Source organism: Scylla paramamosain, chromosome 26, assembly GCF_035594125.1.
Source record: "Scylla paramamosain isolate STU-SP2022 chromosome 26, ASM3559412v1, whole genome shotgun sequence".
Taxonomy (NCBI): domain Eukaryota; kingdom Metazoa; phylum Arthropoda; class Malacostraca; order Decapoda; family Portunidae; genus Scylla; species Scylla paramamosain.
Window position 1 is genome coordinate 17,211,455 of NC_087176.1, and position 20,098 is coordinate 17,231,552.

The 20,098-nt window shown below is 38.9% G+C and overlaps 1 protein-coding gene across 1 annotated transcript in view; it reads right to left on the reverse strand.

Moving 5' to 3' along the window:
- LOC135113849 (glutamate receptor ionotropic, delta-2-like) overlaps nt 1-20,098 on the reverse strand; it is a 149,656-nt gene that overhangs the window by 49,201 nt on the left and 80,357 nt on the right. Inside the window, exon 7 of the mRNA XM_064029471.1 lies at nt 520-672. Within this exon, the coding sequence (XP_063885541.1) occupies nt 520-672 (153 nt within the window). The remainder of the gene's footprint in view (nt 1-519; nt 673-20,098) is intronic.

Consider the following 20,098-nt stretch of genomic DNA (forward strand, 5'->3'; position numbering starts at 1 on the left):
ATCGTTAAAGAACTCGACAGAATTATTAATTCACTTAAAGTATTTATCTGTGGTCAGTCGAGACATTTCATTCGCAAATACTTGTACAGAACAGAGAGTCACAAGCACGCTGTTTTTCGATCTGGTAGACTCCTCGTGCCAGAAGGACGATTTCACTCGGTTCGTATAGTTCCAGGGTTTTACTTACCTTATATGTTGATGGATTCACAAAGCAGATGGGCATCAATGTCTGTCTATTTTTTTTTTTTTTTTTCGTTGGGATGGGTATATGGAGCAACGAGGGGAGATAAGGTTGAATCACTGTTATTCCAAGAAATCCGGATGTGAGGCACATCTCCTTACCGAGCTACTGCCTACCGTCCGCAAGTGAACGAAATGGATTAAACACCAAATCTGTAATTGAAAATAAATCTTCCTCTCTAGCAAAAAGCACACACACACACACACACACACACACACACACACACACACAGAGAGAGAGAGAGAGAGAGAGAGAGAGAGAGAGAGAGAGAGAGAGACCTGAGAAAATCAATAGCCTTTAGTCGGCCGGGAGTTGGTGCCACAATTGTGCTCAGATCAGCTTCCTCCCGCTGTAGCTCCCCGATCATTCCCGTGAAGTGGCCATCCTTCTCGTCGCCGAAGGACCTATTTGGCTCCTCCCAGTGTTCGTACCTGTAGTGGAGCAAAACACACACACAATAAAAAAAAAAAAAAAAAAAAAATGTGTGTACGAGTATGTGTGTGTGTGTGTGTGTGTGTGTGTGTGTGTGTGTGTGTGGCTAAATCAAGTGCAGAAATTTGAGTGAATAATGACGTATTTATCCTCAACCAGTAACTCCTATGAAATCCTACCTAAACTAAAATTACCTGAGTTGACGATATATAAATAAGAAAATACAATAGAATAATGATCATTAATATCTAAGTAAACAAATAAAATAAAACAAATAAAGTAAATAATTTAAATAAAATCTGTTAGAACATTCTCAGCAGTATCCTGCCATTCATTTTTAACAGAATGACACCATTTATTGTTCCCCTACTCGGCTGCTTTTCGTGCTAGCAGGAAGGAATATTTTATTTAAAGTTATATTAATAGACTTGAGGAAAAATATCAGTTAAAACTATCAACGAGTCAATAGTTACAATTTGATCAATTATCCGCTACGGGAAATAGATTGACGTGATGTTGCTGATTTTATTATTTTTTTATTTATTTATTTTATTTTATTTTATTTATTTATTTTTTTTTTTTAAGTGAGGCACTGCGTTTCTGGTTACTAGTAATATATCACTGTGCGCTCTGCGTCTCTGGTGACTGGTGAGACGCCAGGAATACGTCTCTTTTATCAGTAAAACATAGACACCACAGCACTTAGTTTTTTAGAGTTTGTTTAGAGTTTTGTGCACACACGTAGCACTAAGTCCAACGACCGGCCAACAATCTCGATGTGGCCCTCAGCCGCACACTAGGGGTCGATTTTACAGTCGCTTGGTAACGTTCCGAAGCAAGAGCCTTACCAACTTGGTAATAGGCATTACTAACACCTCGATCCGATGTCACAGTCGCTGTCGTGGTTTCGGTTATCCCCAACCTGGTAACGATCATAACAAAACAAGTACTTCTGATTCGGTATTGTTGGTATGCCGTAGCCCCCTTATTAGACAAAATTAATCAATTCATGACAAAAGAACTGACCACGCCAGTACTGAAGAGAGAGAGAGAGAGAGAGAGAGAGAGAGAGAGAGAGAGAGAGAGAGAGAGAGAGAGAGAGAGAGAGAGAGAGAGAGAGAGAGAGAGAGAAAGGCGCGGAAAAAAATGAAATACATCACTGATGCCCTCCACACGCCATATCCATCCACTACAAACATGGGTACATTTTGTGATTTAAATTTTTCCCCTTGAATATCTGCCTAACATTCGCAAAACTCAGCGTATGCCAACCTGGCACACAATAACTCATATATTTCTGTCTTCCTCAATACTGTACACATACATTTTTAGGTTGAAATATTTCGTTTTTATGTATGTATTTGTTTATTTATTTATTTATAAATAGCCCTAGCCTACTAATTTTGAAATGATGATTATTTACTCGTATTCCTCAGCAAAAAAACGTACTTTTTTTTTTTTAATCATGATCTACTCATTGAAAGGATTAGCAATTAATGAACTAAATTAATCTAAACCTAGCCTAACGGAAGCAGGCCTAACCCTCTGATGGAAATGGTAATGTTATTTCAGTATTAGGTGACAAATTCTACACACCTATGCGTATGTAAAGATTATTACAATTTTTTAACCAAGGAGGCGTAGCAGATGAAATAAGGGTGACAGGTAGTTAAGTTTTCAGCAGCTGGTGAAGCGAGCACTCCGCCATTCAAATTCTTCTTAAATTTTATCATATTACCTACAAAATGTTGTTATATTGCTGAATGATTTTAATATACAATTTAGGAAGAAATAAAAGTAGAATATGATAAGAAATTGTGATATTTGCAAGAAATAAATGCACTGGTAAGTTCCATTGGAGAGGCCTAGCAGCTCCCAAGCCAGCGTTACCAAAGGTATTTCTGGTAAGGATCAAAACAAACAACGCCGCGAAAAACGACCGTGAAATCGGATCTGTTGTTGGTGATGAACATCACCACTCATTGGTAACGATCACAACAACAGGAAGTGACAGTAAAATAATCCCTATATCTCATTTAAAGCAACCACTGGTAGCGAGTGTCACTCATCGAATCACACAGCTCTCTGCCTCACAATACGCTACCTCGGGAGGTGCCGCCGGCTAACATCCAACGGGCATAGACGCATTTTCATCAGAACCACGTTATCAGGATGGTCTTTGTTGTGCTAGATGGAGATACTTCATCACACGAACAACAAGGAAGTCTCCTATACTAAATGAACAAAGGACAACTACCGTGATGTTTAACAAAGGGTCTGATTCCTACCTATTCCTACCTACCTATGGCTACAAGAGAACAACAGAGTTATGTCATGTTATTAGCAGAGTTTACCCTGAAAAATGTTCCAATTTCCTTCTAAACATATCTTTTATTCTTAGTTATAAGTTAGTATAAGGCTTACCTACTCATTTATATCACGTATTCCTTTCGTAATTTAAGTTCTTTATATGTATGTATATGTAAGGGAAGAGGTGTATTTGAGGTGAAATGGGTCGAAGCGAGAGGCGATACATGTTTGGCATTTGTATTGAGTCAGTAAATGTTTGAGACAGAGCAGCAGAGGCCCTGAGGGATAACGTAGGGGTGGCGTTTCTCAAGGAATAAATTCGGGTGTGGTGTGGTGATGAAGTGTGTGTGTGGAGGTATTAGTGATGTGGCGGTGTAACCCTGATATCCAGGCTCAGGTTGGTGAGTCTTTTGTGGTGTCAAGAGATCTTGTCCACTGAAATTTGGTTGATGAGTTGTGTCAGGGAGGTAACGCTGAGGAGTCAACGTTGGGGTGAGAGGCAGCCATTTTGTGGTTGGGGCTGCGGTGGTGTTGTGGCGTCATTGATGTCTTTGGTGATGGTGTTATGGTGTTATAGGTGATCTATGGTGATGGTGGTGATGTCTTGTGAGGTTTGAGGAGGTAAAATATGGGAATTGTTATTTGGTGACGCGGTGAAAGCGTCTAGGGAAATTACCGCAGCTGGGGAAAATATTTCAGCGGCCTGTGAAAGAGTAAAAGGGTTTTAGTACTTTGTGAGGTGACGGGTATGCCATGTGTATAACCTCTGAGTAATAAGGGAAGTGATATAAGAGCCTGAGAAAAAAGAGGGAATCTATTGTGAGTGAGTGTGGGAGTGAGTGTGTTATTGTGTTGGTCTAAAGTAAATTTGTACCCTAATTTCCTTTAATGTGTACTCAATGTGTACTTTAATGTGCATCTCAATTTGTTTGTGAGTTAACATTATTAGTAATATATCCTGTTATTATATAGAATAACTGTGTTTTCTACCTAAACACTGATCTGGTATTAAGGTGATTTCTGGCGTGCTGTGCCAAGGTAAAGGTTTTGTGAGAGGGTTAAACAGCTGGTGATTTCGGATAGGTCGGGTAGGTATTTGAAACCTTTAAAAATCCAGACCTTTAAAACTTTCCGGAATCAGTGTAACGTCCACTTTCTTGAAAAGATAGCCGGGATCGTGAAGACAAAGTTCATCGTTTTGTCCTTCCTCTCTAGATTGACTGGTGGACGCAGATATACCATGTTTTGTAGTTTGCTGTTGTATGAACTGTAGTGAAGTATAAGTTCCTGTTTGTTGCGTTGACTTGGTGAGGACATAATCTCCTTACGTAATTGTGAAATTATTAATTTAGATTTTGTGTTATTCCTCTTAGTCATCTTGTAATAATTTAATCAGTCGTAATGTATTCATAAGCACATTTTATAAGGCTTGATTGGTCAGGTGAAAATGTGAAGAAGACTCATTTTGCAATGGCTTTCAGGATCTTCTGTTTTAGCGTTGCATATTTAGTCCCGTACCCAGATGGAGACTCCGAGGCTGGTTAAGGAGTCGCCATGATAATGGGGAGTTTTCGGAACTAAACCGCTAGATGTCGTTGCTGCTCATCCAACTGTAGGAAACAGAGCTAAAATGTTGTTGTAGTAAATCCCAGGTGCGTAAAGATGCACCTGCACCTGATCATCATGATACTATTGAAATGATGTATCGACTTTTCAATATCCGGTATGGATAATATTGAGAGAATGTGGTCAAATTATTTATTTATTTTATTTTATTTTTTTTTTTTGTGTGTGATTATCGATTAAACTGTTAGCATTATCCTAAATAAAGCATATTACAAGTATAAAAAAAATATTGATTTGGACAATGAAAAAAAAAAAATATATATATAAAAAACCACACTGTACTATATAATATATAGTATGACACAACCTACTCAATAACATCGTGATATATGGCTCATTTTTTTTTTTTTTTTTTTTGTGGGGATTTTAGCATCCTTCTCACGAAGCGAGCGACAAGGCAAAGTAATCGAGAACCAAAACAAACATCTCTCAGGCGATCCTGCTGCTGCTGTAGTGTCCAGCTCCCGTAATCCATTGCTTAGGGCGTAGAGGAGATGGGCACCGCAGCAACATTCAACTTCTTGTCCAACAATGTGTTTCTTAAGTTCAACCAGCGCGGCCGAGTCAGGTGTTTGTTTTGGTTAGAGATACAGCACTTCTATCGCCAGGACACTCGTTGCCATTTTTTTTTTTTTTTTTAATTGCCGTTTCCATAAACTAGGAAGAAGATCCATGTAATTTGGACTTTTGACTGTCACAGACATGTTGCCTTTATGTTTACTTTCGTCTAGATTAAGACGTTTCCAATCAAGAGTGTATTAATTTGTAAATCTTAAGATGACCAAATAAATTTAAATGCCGATTCACTAGAAAATCAACTTATATACATTTGTTCATGAAAAGAGTTTTATTTTACTTGTGTTACTACTTAGAAGGAATTACGTAGAAAAATATATTATATAATTCCATTGTATCTTCATGTAAATAGAATAACAATGCAGGTATATCTGATATTGCTTGTATGTGAGAGAAGAGTTTGTGTCTGTGCTGCCACCTGGTGACAACCACTAGTTCTGAAAACTCCCCATTATGAATTTTGAAGGGTGTGTGTATAATTAGGTGCATGTAGTTTTGTGTGAAGGAAGAGAATTGTCTTTAGAGGGCAAGTTGTGACGACCCCCTTGTGTTGTGAGACACAAAGGGGAACATTCAGTGAGGTAAATATGTCCCAAGGTCGGACTACTCTTTTGGTATCAACCCAAAATATTTTGATACCCCTTGAAGTTTTTCTTTATTAACTTCTGGAACATTCGCGGTCTAAAAACCTAATTTTCAATTTGTAGAACATCACTTCTCTATTAAACGTCATCTTATTTTCCTCACCGAAACACAGGTGTCTGAGGCAAGTGACAGTAGCCTCTTTTCTGTTCCCTACGATACGAATTAACCTGCTCTTCTGGCCACGCTCTTGAATCTTGTGCCCAAGCTCTTGAGTCTTCCGAATTTTCCACCACCTGGCTACGACTACAGGGTCACTCTCAAACTAAATTTACCAGTACTGTTTACCTCCCACCTCACTCCTATGAGTATAAGAAATTCTTTAACTACTTAACTTCGGAAGTGTGTGTGTGTGTGTGTGTGTGTGTGTGTGTGTGTGTGTGTGTGTGTGTGTGTGTGTGTGTGTATATATATATATATATATATATATATATATATATATATATATATATATATATATATATATATATATATATATATATATATATATATATATATATATATATATATATATATATATATATATATATATATATATATATATATATATATATATATCGTTCCTGATAACGATAATAGGCCATTAACGTTATTGGCTTGCTCAGTACCTTAAACCTATATATTATATATATATTATATATATATATATATATATATATATATATATATATATATATATATATATATATATATATATATATATATATATATATATATATATATATATATATATATATATATATATATATATATATATATATATATATATATATATATATATATATATATATATATATATATATATATATATATATATATATATATATATATATATATATATATATATATATATATATATACTCGTATATATATAATGTGTGTGTGTGTATGTGTGTGTGTGTATTGCGCGTATCTTTGTAAGACGATGTAGAAAAAGAAGAATGAAGAAAGAATGATGGGAAGAAAACGAAGGAGAGGGAGAGATGGGAAGAAAAGACTGAAGACGTAAATTTAACTCACCTCTGATGCGTAGCCTATAGGCAGCTCTTATTACAACATTTACCTGCGCAGTCGCTCATATTACCCACATAAGTTTCATAACTTCCCCTTTTTCATTCAATTTGAGTCTCACCCAGCCTTTAGTAGGAAATTTGTTCTTGACGATTAAGTTATCAGCATTCATCCAGCCTTTATAGTTTAATCATTATTATTTTCAGAAAGAACGTGTTTTGTTCATATAAATCAGCAATGAGTGAAACGATGCAGCGGGTGGTGTATGTATGGATGTTTGTATGTTGCCACCCAATCCCCTCTCTTGTACCCCCACATAGTAGCAGGGTGAGAGAGTATGTGTCTTGTTCTCTCACGTGTCTTGTTCTCTAGTCACGGCCCACCCTTTAGAGGGGTTGGACGCTCGGTTATAAGAAAGATGCACGGAGGAGACTGGGTGGGGGTTTTACAGGTAGAAGAGCCATTTGTTTCAAGGGAATAATTGAATAATTACGCAGTAAGGCCCTGCATATATGAGTAACTTTAGATATATTCTTACTGTTGCCTGTTAGTATACGTAGCTGTTACCTACGTCAGATATTAGGGATATGACTCCTCCACTGAGAGTCTGTGGGCTAAGTTTTGTTGCGGTGAGCAATCACCGACCCTCCTATTCGTGTTTGTGGGCAGTTTGTTTGTGTGTTCTCTTAAATGGTACTGTTGCCCAGTGCCCTCATAGAGAGCATTAATAATATCCTGGATTAATAATATCCTGCTGTGCAGTAGAATATTCTTCTTTTCCAGGCCGTGTTGTTTCTATGAAAGGGAGAGTGGCCTGTCTCCCGGGAAGATGAATACAATAGTGCACAACAGAAGAAGATAATATTCTACAGAAGTGGGAGGAATTTGTCTTGTTTGTGAGTGCGGTGTTCCATAGAAAATGGTTATCTTTACATGTGTTTGTTCTGTATCTGTCCTCTCCCTAGAACGTGGCTGGTGATTCTTGCCCAGCTCTTGGAATTTGCAGCTGTTAAATTATATTCCTTTGACTGTGGGTGGACAGAAATAGGCTGGCGAACTAGAGCAACTGGTGCAACATTCTACTCGTATTCCTGACCATTGTCGAGATACGGCCAACATTCATGACATTTTCATAATCTCTAAACCCTCTGCTTATACTGCTACCCCATCTCCTTTGGGCTCCTCTGATCACAGTCTCATATCTTTATCTTGACTTATCCCTCTAATTCCTCTTCAGGGCTCCCGTAAGTGGAGGTGCCTCTTGCATTTTGCCTTTGCTAGTTGGATGGACCTGAGGAAGTATTATGTTGATTTTCCTTTGAATGACTACTCATTCCATAACAGACAACCATCTTTGTGCCCTCATCGCATAACAGAGGTGGTCCTCACTCTTTCTCTTGACCTAAACCTTTCAAGCCTTGCTTTAATACAGCCTGTTCTCATGCTATATATGATAGATGGCGCACAACAGGTACTTCAGCTTTCCATCACCTGAATCTCCTGCACTTTACATTTCTGCCCGTAATCATACCAAGTCTGTTCTTCAACTAGCCAAAAACCCTTTCGTTAATAGAAAGTGTCAAAATCTTTCAAAATCTAACTCCTCTCATGACTTCTGGCACCTAGCCAAAAACATTTTCACCAACTTTGCATTTTTTTTCATCTTTCACTCCTTTATTTCAACCTCATGCCACCACTGGCATCTCATTTCTATAGCTAAACTCTTCACTCAAACGTTTGCTAAAAATGTTATGTCTGATGATTAATTGGCTATTCCTCTCTTCTTCTCCAATGATTATTTTATGCTACCCATTAATATCCTTTTCAATGATGTTTCTCATGCCATGGCTGGTTTAAACCCTCGGACAGCATATGGGCCTGATGGGATCCCTCCTATTGTTCTCCGAAACAGTGCCTCCCTGCTTGCACTTTGCTTAGTCAAACTCCTTCAGCTCTGTCCATCAACTTCTATCATTCCTTCTTCCTGGAAGTTTGCCTATATTCAGCCCGCTCCTAAAAAGGGTGACCGTTCTAATCCCTCAAACTACCATCCTATTCCTTTAATTTCCTACTTGTCTAAAGTTTTTTAACCTATCCTCAACAGGATATATATTAAAAACAACAGTCGCCCTAATGCTGATCTCTGAGGCACCCCATTAATTACTTAACCCCACTCACATTTAGAGCCCTTTATTGCAATTCTGTCGGCTGTCTCCTAGCCACGACCTTATCCACTCTAACATCTTCCCATCTATCCCGTGCTCCCTAATCTTTCTCATGAGCCTCTGATGGGGTACCTTGTCAAACGCTTCACTGAAGTCCAGATATAAGATGTCATAACTATCACCATTATCTGCCGTCTCGTAAACCTTACTATAAAAAAAAATAAGTTCATCAGGCAAGACTTCCCATTCGTGAAGTCATGCTGTGACTGATTTATCAAGTTACGTTTGTCTAAATGTTCCCTAATGTTCTTTGCTATTATTGACTCCATTATTTTACCTACAACAGAAGTTAAGCTGACAGGTCTATAATTAAACGTTAAAGTTTTATCTCCTTTCTTAAAGAGAGGTACTACATTCGCTTATCTCCACATTACCGGTACCTCACCTGACTCAAGTAAATTCCCAATTACAGAAACAGAATTACAGGGATGTTTGCTGGCTGTCCTATATGTAATTTATCAACGAAATAATTACACAACTCATCTACATTTACTTCCCCTACTCTTCTCATCTCGGTCCTCGCCATCCTCTCCACTCCATCTTCTACTCGCCTCGACCTCACCTTGCCCATCTCAGCACGACACATACACATATCTCCCCCTCTCTCACTCCTCCGACCCTTCCGGATCCTTCTCTCCTCCTGCCTTTCACCCTCACACCTCACCTCACCTCCCTCATCCTGCCTTATTTTTCTCAACTCCGTCCTGGACCTTACCTGCGTCCGTTGCCAGTCAACTGTTTGGAGGTACCTTTTTAATCACTTAAAATTTGCCCTCCTAAAGTCAGGTATTTTACAAGTGTTATTTTAGTTTTAAAAGTTTCCTGCCATTTTAATTTGTACCTAATTTAAAAATGGTCACCGTTACGTAGCTATCTGCCAACCTTTTTTTTTTTTTTTTTATGTAGGAAGGATACTGGCCAAGGGCAACAAAAATCTAATAAACAAAATGCCCACTGAAATGCCAGTCCCATAAAAGGGTCAAAACAGTGGTCAAAAATTGGTGGATAAGTGTCTTGAAACCTTCCTCTTGAAGGAATTCAAGTCATAGGAAGGTGGAAATACAGAAGAAGGCAGGGAGTTCCAGAGTTTACCAGAGAAAGGGATGAATGATTGAGAATACTGGTTAACTCTTGCGTTAGAGAGGTGGACAGAATAGGGGTGAGAGAAAGAAGAAAGTCTTGTGCAGCGAGGCCGCGGAAGGAGGGGAGGCATGCACTTAGCAAGATCAGAAGAGCAGTTGGCATGAAAATAGCGGTAGAAGACAGCTAGATATGCAACATTGCGGCGGTGAGAGAGGGGCTGAAGACAGTCAGTTAGAGGAGAGGAATTGATGAGACGAAAAGCTTTTGATTCCACCCTGTCTAGAAGAGCAGTATGAGTGGAACCCCCCCAGACATGTGAAGCATACTCCATACATGGACGGATAAGGCCCTTGTACAGAGTTAGCAGCTGGGGGGGTGAAAAAAACTGGCGGAGACGTCTCAGAACACCTAACTTCATAGAAGCTGTTTTAGCTAGAGATGAGATGTGAAGTTTCCAGTTCAGATTATAAGTAAAGGACAGACCGAGGATGTTCAGTGTAGAAGAGGGGGACAGTTGAGTGTCATTGAAGAAGAGGGGATAGTTGTCTGGAAGACTGTGTCGAGTTGATAGATGGAGGAATTGAGTTTTTGAGGCATTGAACAATACCAAGTTTGCTCTGCCCCAATCAGAAATTTTAGAAAGATCAGAAGTCAGGCGTTCTGTGGCTTCCCTGCGTGATATGTTTACCTCCTGAAGGGTTGGACGTCTATGAAAAGACGTGGAAAAGTGCAGGGTGGTATCATCAGCATAGGAGTGGATAGGACAAGAAGTTTGGTTTAGAAGATCATTAATGAATAATAAGAAGAGAGTGGGTGACAGGACAGAACCCTGAGGAACACCACTGTTAATAGATTTAGGAGAAGAACAGTGACCGTCTACCACAGCAGCAATAGAACGGTCAGAAAGGAAACTTGAGATGAAGTTACAGAGAGAAGGATAGAAACCGTAGGAGGGTAGTTTGGAAATCAAAGCTTTGTGCCAGACTCTATCAAAGGCTTTTGGTATGTCCAAGGCAACAGCAAAAGTTTCACCAAAGTCTCTAAACGAGGATGACCAAGACTCAGTAAGGAAAGCCAGAAGATCACCAGTAGAGCGGCCTTGACGGAACCCATACTGGCGATCAGATAGAAGGTTGTGAAGTGATAGATGTTTAAGAATCTTCCTGTTGAGGATAAATTCAAAAACTTTAGATAAGCAGGAATATTAAAGCAATAGGACGGTAGTTTGAGGGATTAGAGCGGTCACCCTTTTTAGGAACAGGTTGAATGTAGGCAAACTTCCAGCAAGAAGGAAAGGTAGATGTTGACAGACAGAGCTGAAAGAGTTTGACTAGGCAAGGTGCAAGCACGGAGGCACAGTTTCGGAGAACAATAGGAGGGACCCCATCAGCTCCATAAGCCTTCCGAGGGTTTAGACCAGCGAGGGCATGGAAAACATCATTACGAAGAATTTTAATACGTGGCATGAAGAAGTCAGAGGGTGGAGGAGAGGGAGGAACAAGCCCAGAATCGTCCAAGGTAGAGTTTTTAGCAAAGGTTTGAGCAAAGAGTTCAGCCTTAGAAATAGACGTGATAGCAGTGGTGCCATCTGGTTGAAGTAGAGGAGGGAAAGAAGAAGAAGCAAAGTTATTGGAGATATTTTTGGCTAGATGCCAGAAATCACGAGGGGAGTTAGATCTTGAAAGGTCATGACATTTTCTGTTAATGAAGGAGTTTTTTGGCTAGTTGGAGAACAGACTTGGCATGGTTCCGGGCAGAAATATAAAGTGCATGAGATTCTGGTGATGGAAGGCTTAAGTACCTTTTGTGGGCCACCTCTCTATCATGTATAGCACGAGAACAAGCTGTGTTAAACCAAGGTTTAGAAGGTTTAGGACGAGAAAAAGAGTGAGGAATGTACGCCTCCATGCCAGACACTATCACCTCTGTTATGCGCTCAGCACACAAAGACGGGTCTCTGACACGGAAGCAGTTGTCATTCCAAGGAAAATCAGCAAAATACCTCCTCAGGTCTCCCCAACTAGCAGAGGCAAAACGCCAGAGGCACCTTCGCTTAGGGGGATCCTGAGGAGGGATTGGAGTGATAGGACAAGATAAAGATATGAGATTGTGATCGGAGGAGCCCAACGGAGAAGAAAGGGTGACAGCATAAGCAGAAGGATTAGAGGTCAGGAAAAGGTCAAGAATGTTGGGCGTATCTCCAAGACAGTCAGGAATACGAGTAGGGTGTTGCTCCAATTGCTCTAGGTCATGGAGGATAGCAAAGTTGTAGGCTAGTTCACCAGGATGGTCAGTGAAGGGAGAGGAAAGCCAAAGCTGGTGGTGAACATTGAGGTCTCCAAGAATGGAGATCTCTGCAAAAGGGAAGAGGGTCAGAATGTGCTCCACTTTGGAAGTTAAGTAGTCAAAGAATTTCTTATAGTCAGAGGAGTTAGGAGAGAGGTATACAGCACAGATAAATTTAGTATGAGAATGACTCTGTAGTCGTAGCCAGATGGTGGAAAACTCGGAAGATTCAAGAGCGTGGGCACGAGAGCAGGTTAAGTCATTGCGCACATAAACGCAGCATCCAGCTTTGGATCGAAAATGAGGATAGAGAAAGTAGGAGGGAACAGAAAAGGGGCTACTGTCAGTTGCCTCAGACACCTGAGTTTCAGTGAGGAAAAGAAGATGAGGTTTAGAAGAGGAGAGGTGGTGTTCTACAGATTGAAAATTAGATCTTAGACCGCGAATGTTGCAGAAGTTAATGAAGAAAAAGTTGAGGGGGGTGTCAAGACACTTAGGGTCGTCGACGGAAAGGCAGTCCGACCTGGGGACATTTATGGTCCCCTCCCCAGATGGGGACTCCGAGGCTGGTGTAGGAGTCGCCATGATTTTAAAATTTTTGAGTGAAGGGTGTGTGTGTTATTAGGTGCTTGTAGTTTTGTGTGGAGGAAGAGAGTTGTCTTTAGAGGGCAGGCTGTGACTACCCCCTTGTGTTGTGAGACACAAAGGGAAACGTTCAGTGAGGTCACAGCTGGGTTTAATGATAAGTTCACAGCACCCTCTGAACAGTGCTTTAGACCTCACTGGGAGTAATTATCGTTTCGGCAGGTGTCTACTGCCTCCTCCTGCGTGACTGCTTGCTCCCTGTTAGTTACAGTTAAATCTAGAATATTACCTCCCTTTTGGGTGCTAAGATTACCTGCTTTAAAAAAATATCCTGAATTAGCTTAAGAAATTCCTCTGCCTCCCTGTTACCCACCATCAGGCTCCAGTCGATATTCCTAAAATTTAAATCTCTTACCACACGTACCTGATTGTACCTGCCTGATCTATTTATTCCCTGCCATAGTGAGGTGTTAATTTCCTTTGTATTGTTCGGTGCCCTGTACACTAATCCCAGTAATACTGACTGTGATCCTTCCTTAATATCTACCTGTATCGCCTCTGTTTTGCTATCTGTTTTAATTCTGCTGTTAATACAATATTGTAATAAGTCCCTAACGTACAGCGCGACGCCTCCTCCTCTCCTGTTTTCCCTGCTTTTATAAAATTATGTATCTGGATTTAATACATTTCCTGACATATCTAACCAAGTTTCTGTTAAAGAAATGATATCAAGGTTTTCTACACACGCTATTCCTCTAAGCAAGTCTATTTTAATCAAAAAACTTCTTACAATTTGTGTATTAAACACTCAAGCTAGTCCTTGCCTTCTCTGAGCTAGTTACCTTTCTAGATTTGACTAATTTGTCCTTCATTTCGTTCTCACAATCCTTTCCTCCCTCCTGACTAACGAAAAAAGCGCGGAAGTGCAGTTGCCTCCCGTTCGAGTGCTCTGGGCAAAACACGAAGACGCTGGTGTGATAAATGCATTCCATCCCTGGTATACAAGGTGTCCCTACCACAGAAGAGATCCCAGTTGTATCCATGGTGTAAGAGTGGATAGGACAAGAAGTGTGGTTTAGAAGATCATTGATGAATAACAGAAAGAGAGTGAGTGACAGGACAGAATCCTAAGGAACACTACTATTAATAGACTTAGGAAAAGAGCAGTGACCGACTACCACAACAGCAATTAAACGATTAGATAGGAAACTTGAGATGGTCAGAGAGAGAATGACAGAAGCCGTAGAATGGTAGTTTAGAAATCAAAGCTTTGTGCCAGACTCTATCGAAAGCTTTTGATATGTCTAAGGCAACAGCGAAAGTTTTACCAAAATCACTAATAGAGAATGATCAAAACTCAGTAAGTAAAGGCAGATCACCCAGTAGAACAGCCTCAAGGGAACCCATACCGGCGATCAAACAGTAGGTTGTGAAGTGATTGATGTTTAAAAATATTGTTCTTGAGGATAGATTAAAAACTTTAGAGAGACAGTAAAATTATGCAATAAGACAGTAATTTAAGGGATTAGAGTGGTCACTTTTTTTTTTTTTTTTCAGGAACAAGCTGAATATAGGTAAACTTCCAGCAGGAAGGAAAGCTAGATGCTGATAGACGGAGTTGGAAGAGTTCGAAAAGGCAAGGTGCAGGCACGGAGGCACAGTTTCGGAGAACAAGAGACCCCATCAGTTCCATAGGACTTCCGAGGCTTAAGGCCACTGGTCAACTGGTCACTGGTCAAGGGCAGCAAAACCGGAAAAAAAAGAAAAAAAAAGCCTGTCCCAAAAGAGACGTCAAGAATATCATCGAAAATTGAGAGATAAGCATCTTGAAGCCTCCTTCTTGAAAAAAGTTCAAGTCACAGGAAGGAGGAAATACAGAACCAGGCAGAGGGTTTCAGAGTTTACCAGAGAAAGGGAGGAATAAGTGAGAATACTGGTTAACTCTTGCATTAGAGAGGTTGACAGAATAGGGATGAGGGAAAGAAGAAAGTCTTGTGCAGCGAGACCGCGGGAGGAGGGGAGGAATGTAGTTAGCAAGATCAGGAGATCAGTTAGAATGATAATAGCGATAGAAGATAGCAAGAGATGTAACATTGCAGCGACATAAAAGATGCTGATGACAGTTAGTTAGAGGAGAGGAGTTGATAAGACGAAAAGCTCTTAATTCTACCAAGTCTAAAATAGCGATATGAGTGGAACCCCCCCATACATGTGAACCATACTCCAAACATGGACGGATAAGGCCCCTGTACAGAGTTCGCAACTGGGAGGGTGAGAAAAACTGGAGGAGACGACTCAGAACACCTAATTTCATAGAAGTTGTTTTAGCTAGAGATGATTATATGTAAAGGACAGACCGAGGATGTTCAGTGTAGAAGAGTGTCACTGAAGAAGACGCAATAGTTGTCTTGAAGGTTATGTCGAGTTGATAGATGGAGCAATTAAGTTTTTTGAGGCATTGAACTATACCAAGGTTGCTCTGCCCCAATCAGAAATTTTAGAAAGATCAAAATTCAGGCTTCTCTAGCAGGACGGTATCATCAGCGTAGGAGGGGACAGGACAAGAAGTTTGGAATAGAAGATAATTGATGAATAATGAATGAACCACTGTTAATAAATCAGAAGAAAAACAGTGACAGTCTACCAGAGCAGCAACAGAACGGTCAGGAAGGAAAATTCAGTTGAAGTTACAGAGAAGGATAGAAGCCGTAGGAGGGTAGTTTGGAAATCAAAACTTTGTGCCAAACTCTTTCAAAAGCTTTTCATATGTTTAAGGCAGCAGCAAAAGTTTCACCAAAATTTCTAAAAAAAGAGGATGACCAAGCCAGATCACCAGTAGAACGGCCTTGACGGAACCCATACTGGCGATCAGATAGAAGGTTGTGAAGAGATAGATGTTTAAGAATCTTCCTATTGAGGATAGATTAAAAAACTTTTGAAAGGTGGGAAATTAAAGCAATAGGATGGTAGTTTAAGGGATTAGAGCAGTTACCCTTTTTAAGAACAGGCTGAATGTAGGCAAACTTCCAGCAAGAGGGAAAGGTAGATGTTGATAGACAGAGCTGAAAGAGTTTGACTAGTCAAAGTGCGAGCACGGACTTAATCACAGTTTTCGGTAGTATGAAGTAGTCAGAGGGTGGAGGAGAGAAAGGAACAAACCCTGAATCATCCAAGGTAGTATTTTTAGCGAAGGTTGAGCGAAGAGTTCAGCTTTAGAAATAGATGAAATGGCAGTGGCGCCATCAGGTTGAAATAAAGGAAAAAGATGAAGAAGCAAAGTTATCGGAGATGTTTTTTGGCTTGGTGCCAAAAATCACGAAGGGCGTTAGATCTTGAAAAAAATTAAAACTTTCTATTAATGAAGGAGTTTTTTAGGTAGTTGAAGAACAGACTTTGCATGATTCCGGGCAGAAATATAAAGTGCATGACATTCAGGTGATGGAAGGCTCAAGTACCCTATGTGGGCCACCTCTAAATCATGTATAGCACGAGAACTGGCTGTGTTAAACAATGATTTGGAGGTTTTGGTCGAGAGAAAAAGTGAGGAATGTACGTCTTCATGCTAGATACTATGGAAGACTGTCATGACGTGTTCAATTTTGGAATTTAAGTAGTCAAAGAATTTTTATAGTCTGAGATGTGAGGTGAGAGGTGAGGGAAGGTTCAAGTACCTTTTGTGGGCCACCTCTCTATCATATATAGAACGAGAACAGGAGTGAGGAATGTATGTCTCCATGCCAGACACCCTCACCTCTGTTATAAAGTATTCATTCCAAGGAAAATAATTATAATACATCCTCAGGTGCCCCAAATTAGTAAAGGCAAAACGCCAGAGGCACTTCCGCTTTGGGAGATCATGAAGAGGGATTGGATCGATAGGAAAAGATATTGATGTGAGGTTGTGATCGGAGGAATACAACGGAAAAGATAGGGAGACAACATAAGCAAAAAGGATAAGAGATGACGAAATGGTCAAGAATGTTTGGCGTATCTCCAAGATGGTCAGGAATACTACTAGTGTGTTGCACCATGGTCGTGCAGGATAGCAAAGTTAAAGGCTAATTAACCAGAATGGTCAGTGAAGGGGGAAGGAAAACGGAGGCTGGCATTGAACATTAAAGTCTCCTAGAATTGAAATCTCCGAGGATGGGAAGATAATCATGATGTGCTCCACTTTAGAATTTGAATAGTCTAAGAACTTTAATAGTCAAAGGAGAGAGGTAAGAGGTGTACATAATAGATTAATTCAGTTTGAGAGTGACTGTATTCATAGACAGATGGTAGAAAACTCGAAAGATTCAAAAGCTTAAACACGAGAGCATGTTGTAGCTCACACAGACTAACATCCAGCCTTGGATTGAAAATGTAAATAGGGAAAGTAGAAGGGAACAGAGTAGGAGCTATGTCACTTGCCCTAAATACCTATGTTCCGGTGAGGAAAAATAATATGAGGTTTAGTAGAGGAGATTTATATCCTGTTCTTCAAGATATAAATCTAATGTCCTGGATGTTGCAGAAGTTAAGGAAAAAAAGTGGGTGTATGAAGACACTTAGGGTCGATACCAGAAGAGCAATCAGACCTGGGGACATAATGTGGTCCCCTCCCTAGACGTGGATTCTGAGGCTGGTGTAGGAGTTGCCATAATGAATTTAGGATTTTGAGTGAACGGTGTGTGTAATTAGGTGCATACAGTTTTGTGAGAAGAAAGGAAGGAGGGGGCTCTGATTCTCCCCCCTCCCCCCTGTCTTGTGAGACACTAGTTGAAACGTTGTGAGGTCACAGCTGGTCAGGGGATTCACAACACCCCCTTGATCCAGTTGTTCATACATCAGTGGAGTAATTATCGTTTCAGCATGTGTCTATTAACTATTCCCATTATTGTTCAAGTGTTCTTTAGATTCCTTGCGTGATTTCTCGAGAGATAGTCACACACACACACACACACACACACACACATATATATATATATATATATATATATATATATATATATATATATATATATATATATATATATATATATATATATATATATATATATATATATATATATATATATATATATATATATATATATATATATATATATATATATATATATATATATATATATATATATATATATATATATATATATATATATATATATATATATATATATATATATATATATATATATATATATATATATATATATATATATATATATATATATATATATATATATATATATATATATATATATGTTACAGTCAGAACTCGAAATCAGCCAAAACTAGTTTCAACTAGTCAGAACTAGTAGTATAATTTATTGTTTGTAAAAACTAGTATTACCTAGGCAAAACTAGTTTCTTAACATAAAGGCTCGGTAAAACACGAAATGTATTTTACACCTAGTTTTACCTACACACTTTAGTCAAAACTAGTTTTAATAATTGTTAAGATTGGGAAAACTAGGTTAGACTAAAAGTGAAACTGGTGTAGTGCCGGGGAAAACATTTTTATGTATAAGTAGCATTAGGGAGTGGAGTGAACCATATGGGGACCATAAGGGTGGGACTCGCTTGACAAACACCGGAAGTGAGGACGCTGGCTTGTCAGTTTTTGTATGTTTCAGTCCAATGTCCTCCTGCATTGACACAGGTTAGTACGTGTGTTGTCCTCTGATATCATTATTCTGATTTCATTATTGTGTTGTATTTTTAGTTGGAACTGTGAATTGATTATTGTTTTAATGAATATTAATAAATTTCTTAAAAATAAATGTAAAACCTTGTCAGATGTTATTTACACTTGTAGCGCTTTGTCTTGGGTCTGACACAGTTTGTTTTATTGAAGAGTATGAGATGCGTTTCATTATTATTGTGTTTTATTTTAAGTTGGAATTATAAATTGATAATTATTTTAATGAATTTTAATACATTTCGTTAAAATAAGTTGTGACAATTTGGCAGAGATTTTTTTTTCCTATATGTTATCAAAGGTACCACTATATAATTTTGATAGGAATAAAAGCATGTTTATCATTGCATGTCCGATTAAACATTTGTTACTACACTTAGTGTGGGAAATATATTTCCACATATGTGAATAGACTAATAAACGTTCCAGGCACCTAAAAAGGTACTAAAATGAGCTACAAACACAAACAAATTATGTTTGAGTTCCCCAAAAATGGTACTCAAACGAGTAATGGTACTCAAACGAGTGGTCATATCCCTCACCTACTTTTGATATTCAGTATCGTTGTTGAATCTAGTTTTAACTTACACGATCAGATAAAACTAGATTTAACTAGTTAAACTTTGATATTTCTAGTTATATCAAACACATTAAGGTATAACTAGTTTTGCCTAGGTAATACTAGTTGTTCACCAACACATTGAAAATACCTAGTTAAAACTAGTTTTGACTGATTCCGGGTTTTGACTGTAACATATATATATATATATATATATATATATATATATATATATATATATATATATATATATATATATATATATATATATATATATATATATATATATATATATATATATGTGTGTGTGTGTGTGTGTGTGTGTGTGTGTGTGTGTGTGTGTGTGTGTGTGTGTGTGTGTGTGTGTGTGTGTGTGTGCGTGCGTGCGTGCGTGCGTGTGTGTGTGTGTGTGTGTGTGTGTGTGTGTGTGTGTGTGTGTGTGTGTGTGTGTGTGTGTGTGTGTGTGTGTCGAAGGAATCGGGAAGTATTTTGAAGGAATAGAGCTTTCGTTTAATATAGGTAAACTTTAAAGAAGGATGGAAAGGTGAATACCGACAGACTAGAATTAAAACTATTTCACCACAAGGTGTATGTACAGAGACAGTTTGAGACAGGTTGGGAAAAAAAAGCAGCAGGGTTCCCATTAGATCCACATTCCATCAGATGGTTAAAATCGGCGAAGAAATAGAAAACATCATGAAGAAGAACTACAGCATATAACCCGACACTACAATGAACATATTTTACCAAAATCTTTAACTGGAAACTTCGTGTTTCATCTCTTGCCTAAACTGCCTCCTTAAATTTATGTACGCTCTGTCCAGCTATGGTTGCATTTC